Source organism: Acyrthosiphon pisum, unplaced genomic scaffold (genome assembly GCF_005508785.2).
Source record: "Acyrthosiphon pisum isolate AL4f unplaced genomic scaffold, pea_aphid_22Mar2018_4r6ur Scaffold_20979;HRSCAF=22699, whole genome shotgun sequence".
NCBI lineage: Eukaryota > Metazoa > Arthropoda > Insecta > Hemiptera > Aphididae > Acyrthosiphon > Acyrthosiphon pisum.
This window is the reverse complement of record NW_021770394.1, coordinates 663-6334: the sequence shown is the minus strand read 5'-3', so window position 1 is coordinate 6334 and position 5672 is coordinate 663. Positions and strand designations below refer to the sequence as shown.

At 29.6% G+C, this 5672-nt stretch overlaps 1 protein-coding gene across 1 annotated transcript; it reads right to left on the bottom strand.

The window, feature by feature from the left end:
• Positions 1-2084: 2084 nt before the first annotated feature.
• LOC107882666 lies at positions 2085-4462 on the bottom strand. The gene is made up of 2 exons (XM_029492189.1): positions 4127-4462; positions 2085-2917 (listed from the first exon to the last, which is right to left on the bottom strand). Exons 1-2 carry the CDS (start codon positions 4275-4277, stop codon positions 2475-2477), a joined length of 594 nt encoding a protein of 197 aa, XP_029348049.1. The 5' UTR covers positions 4278-4462; the 3' UTR covers positions 2085-2474.
• Between the last annotated feature and the right edge of the window lie 1210 nt (positions 4463-5672).

Below are 5672 nucleotides of genomic sequence, written 5' to 3'. Positions count from 1 at the left end.
CAGCTTTTAGAAATTTAGAGCACATAACTCGAATAAATCTTGTACTTCCTTCATACATTTTAAAAATCAAAACTTTGTCAGATTGGAAGAATGCATTGAATGCATTAATGAGAGGTAATATATACTGCAAAAAACATAAATATGCCTTATTATAAGGATTTTGGATCTCATGGTAAATTAATTTAGCCACTGGGTTCTTTTCTTCAACCTGAGCCAGTATAAATAATTGTTTTAAGACATCCCATTGTTCAAGAATTCTATCAACACATATATGAAGAGACAGCCATCTGGTCTGGCTAGGTTGAAGTATTTTAACCTGGGATTCATTCATGAATTTCTGAAAATATTCTCTTAAAATTGATTGTCTTTTTGGACTACGCGAAAAATAAGTAGATATGTTTTGTAACAATATTTCTACTCTATTTGGTATACAAGAAGCAGCTGATGCTTATCAAATGCGCAGTATTTTAGTCTTAATTTTACCTGAAATGTTTGTATCATATAAAACATACAAGTGTTTATTTTAGTATCACCTTGTAGTTTAATATTCAATTAATTTAAATGCTGGGTGAAACCTGCAAAGAACATCATTCTGGCTATCCACTGCAAGTCAGATAATTCTTCATTTATTTGATTTTGGTCATCCAAAAACATCTTAATTTCGTTAAAACATTCAATAAACCTTTGGAGAACATTGCCACGACTTGCAGCGAACATTGCAGCGAACATTATTAAACATAACTAAACTTCTGTACACCAAATTTAGGTACTTCTTTTAATAGATTTTCAAATTTTCTTTTATTCAAGCCTCGCGCGGTAATGGAATTCACTATTTTAGTTACCAGTTTTATTATAGTCAAATTATTTGAAAAATTAAAATTAAAATTATTTAAAAGTATTTTTTGCACACAATGTCTTTTGGTGAATAATATAGTGAAAACCTAGCAGGAGATGTCCCACATGTTAATTAAATCAATTAATAATCCCTGATACTTTACTTGTCATGCTATACTCTATTCGCCGAGAGTTGACCCACTCGCTCGACGAAATCCGGTCGCGGCCATGCAGGCCACCGCGTCTTTAAGCGCTAGTAGTGATCGTCGCCAGTAACGAATCTAGGAAAAAAAAGCCCCGGACAACATTCATTGGAAAAAAAAGCCCCGTCATAGGAAAAAAAAGCCCCGTACCAACTAAATACATTATTCTTTTTTACTATGATTTACATAATTAAATATAATCATAATATAATCATTACATTTATCAACACTTCTTTAAGGGTGACCGCACACTGGTAAAGCAAAATTGACTAAAGAAATTTAAGTCATATTAAGTCATTTTGCTTTTAGTCATAATAAAGCATTGTTATCGCACACTAGATAAAACATAGTTAGTCAAATCAAGTAGTCGTCAAAATGTCGTCCGACGAGGAGGACGTTGCTATTCCTATTTTATGGTTTCTTTTAAGAGAAATTGAACAAGAAGAAAATAAAAAAAAACTTTGGGTTCATCCTTTGAACTTGAAACGAACTGAAAATAATACAATTAAATGTTTTGTTCATGAACTTCGAAATGACGAATGTAAATTTAGAAATTTTACACGAATGAGTACCGACACGTTTGATTATATTCTAGAAATACTTAACGATGAAATTCGAAAACCTGATACTAATTTCAGAAAAAGTATCACTCCAGAAGAGAAATTATTGGTGACATTGAGGTAAGTTAATAATAAATTCTAAATAATTAGATATTAGATTCTGAGCGGAGCGTAGCGAAATAATGTATCGATTTTACAATGATGTGTGTTTAAAAAAAAAAAAAAAAAATTTTCGTTATAAAATGATATTTTATCATTGAATTCAAATAGGTATAACATTTCTATTACAACGACATGCTTGGCAACTACTGAACAGCAGAGCGGTAACCACTTGTCCAACTTTTTTTTACATTTTCATTTTTTCGCTCCACTCAGAATCTAAAATAACAGGTAGTACAAAATTAATTCTTTTAGACTTCCGAATTCTCTTGAACGTATTAATTTTTATTGTTATAATATTATTATAATAAAATGAGTTAACACTTAATAAGGTTACTTACTTATACTTAGTTTTTAACAATACTAAAAATTAAAATTTATTATAATGAAAAATCAACTGTATTAATGCAAATTATATGAACTTGAACTATCTGACGAGGAGAAATCTGGAGAACTCGCGATGTACTGAATCGCATTAAATTGCTGAGGTTGATGATTTGCATTTAAATGCTGATCTGGTGATAAATGATGAATGATATCAGTATGTGGTACATTATTGTATCCTGGCATTTCATACGACGTATGATCTTCTTGGCTGTCGAGAAGCTGATCAATGGTATTTAATATATTTTTTTTGAACTGACGTTGATTTTTATCATTTAATTTTAAATAATCTGGAATAATACTTTTTAAAAAAGAAAGTTCAGGTGTATCCTCATTATTTTTTTTTTGGTTGAGTTCTTGTCTTTATAAATTCCAACATCGGTTCCACCACTCTTTCACTGGGTAACATTTTTCGGTTTGTTCTTGGTTTTTTAAATAATGGTTCATTACTTGATTTTTCATTTTCTACATCTTCAGTAACTATTGTTTGTGAAAGCACTTCGTCTTGTTCAGCTGTTTCTAAATTTTTTTCAGTATCTGACACTATAGGTTGTTCAACTAAACTTTCGTTTTCTAAGTGATCTATATGGGAACTACTCAAATTGCTTTCCATTTTTTTGTGTTGCAACACGTAATCAGAAAGAAACAACATATTATCAAATAAATACCATTGTCTTTTTCTTGATGATGCTCCGGACCCAGATGGCAATTTTCTTTGACGCAGCTCTCTTGAAAATGAATTTCGAAGCGTGGTCCATTTTGCCTTGCATTCATTAGCTGTAATTGATCAACACATTTTATACTAATTACAATACAAAGTTGTATTTATATTTTGTTTTTTTTTTTAAATAATGTTTATAGTTATTTGGCAACGGGAGAGCGATTTCAACGTCTTCATTACCAATTTCGCCTAGGTGCTACGACAATAGGATTGATAATTAATGAAGTATGTACTGCTATATGGAAATTATTATCACCCATTTATTTGCCAACGCCTAGAGAAGAAGACTGGATTAAAATTTCAAATGAATTCAATAAAATTTGGAATTTTCCTAATTGCACAGGAGCAATTGATGGTAAGCACATTGCTATTCAATGTCCACCATGTGCTGGTTCCGAGTATTTTAATTATAAAGGGTTTCACTCAATCGTGCTTCAAGCTGTGGTTGATGCTCACGCAAAATTTATAACAATCGATGTCGGGGATTATGGTCGGTCCAGTGACAGTGGAATATTTAAAGAATCTAATTTTTATAAAATGTTACTACACAACGAATTAAATTTGCCACCACCCAGAAAAATTCATAATGACATCAATGAAGAATATCCTTTTGTTTTCGTTGGGGATGAAGCATACCCTTTATTACCATGCCTGATGAGACCTTTTCCGCGTAGGAACTTAACAAACGAAAAGCGTATTTTTAACTATCGACAGTCGCGGGCAAGACGAATAGTAGAATGCGCATTCGGAATTATGGTTAAGAAATTTAAAGTGTTGGAAAACAAAATTGTGGTTGGCCCAGAAAAAGCTACCCAAATCGTAAAAGCTATTTGTGTATTACATAACTTAATTATGACGAGAGAGCAACATTGTATTGATATTCAAGAATTTATAAATTCTCAAGAACAGAATGAAATAATTGAACAAGATATCAGTAGAAATAGATCTTCTAATAATAGATCTTCTACAGCAGCAATATCACTTCGAAATAAATTTACAGAATATTTTAATTCAAATAAAGGTTCTGTATCCTGGCAAAATAAATACACTGTATAATAAAATTATTAAATAATAAATAATAATAATAAATTCATCAATTAATTAACTATTTTAAGTACCTATCTACTTTGTTATTATATTATTATTACTATCGTGATTTATGTTGAGTAGAAAATATAAAAATATAATAAAGTTATCAAAAACACATTTTTTTTTTCTTAAAATAGTGATATCAACTATTATTAATATAATAAAAATATAAAGACCTGGTACTTTTAGAATATCCGATATTTCTGTCCATAATTGTTCTTGTATGTTTCTGTTGCTATGATTTTTGTTCTTGTAATCATAAATAGACTGACGTTCTTGGACTAATGATATTAAATCTTCGAGGTTCATTTCATGCTCAATCGACATTTTATAATCCTATTGAATAAAATAATACTATACCTATGCATATTATGTTACCTACTACTTATTTAATTACGTAATCATGTAATATTAATATTATTACATAATATTCACACTTTTCAGCCTTTCAAGAGATGAGTATGGTATGGTGTTTACTACTTAAAAATAAAAAAAACCTTATACTTATAATAATATAAATATAATATAATACACTATACTACACTATACTACTTAATAAAATATCAACGAAAAATCAAATAAATGTTTTTCAATTCAAAATTACGTATTTCAGTACTTGTATAATATATTATAATGTACAATTACCTACCTTTATATTGTAGACAATTACATTTTTTAGCATAAATGAATAATATAAATGAATAATATTTGGCAATAATAGTAATTTTGATGTAATTATCCAGTGACTGCTTGGCAATGACTAATGAAAATAGCGCACGTTCTATTTCAATAAAACAATATTAGTCATGACTGAAGACAAAACTGTTTTGTTTTGACTATGCTTTATCAGTGTGCGTGTTTTCCATAAAATATAAATGTTTTATTTTTGATTAGTCATAATAAAGCGACTTTAGTCGCTTTAAAGCAGTTTTGCTTTACCAGTGTGCGGTCACCCTAACATAATATCTATAACCATAAAATATATAATATTCTAAAATACTAGTTTAATATTTTGTAAATTAATAAACTGTTGTTAAAGTGTTAAAGCATTAATGTTAACAATTGTTTTTCATTAACTATTAAACTAATTATTATATTATTAGGTATGTAGCTAAATTAATATTTATTATACTAGACAATACATTTATTTTATTAAAAGGTAACTATACTCCAGCCCACGAAAGTCCATACGTAAACCGCGCATCGATACTGACGGTCGCGACAGCTGCCGGCCGAATTTTCTCCCACCATAGTGCTGTTCCCACCACTCGACAACGTGAATACAGCGGGTCATAAAAACACGACTAACGACGGCTGTCGGCGATCGTTTTCGGCCGGTTTCCGATCGGTAGATTCAGCGTATGGAAGGGGAACCGATGCGCAGCGACGGACGCGTTCTGACATATGGACTCTCGTGGGCCGGAGTATATAAAAAAAATTACATCTAGTTTATAACATTAAATATTAAATAATTATATCACAGTTAAAAAATCATATAACATAAACTATAAATCAAAATATATATAATAAATAGTACATTAACATATTATAATATATTATGTATTACTAATTAATTGTTATAAAGTATACAAGTATACCTGCAATCTGCGTTTTACATTGTCAATAATTGTCATTTGTACATAATTAAAAAAAATGTTTAAAGGTGAAAAATTATTGCCATTTATATATAGGTATGTAATTTAAAAAAAATGTTTAAAGGTA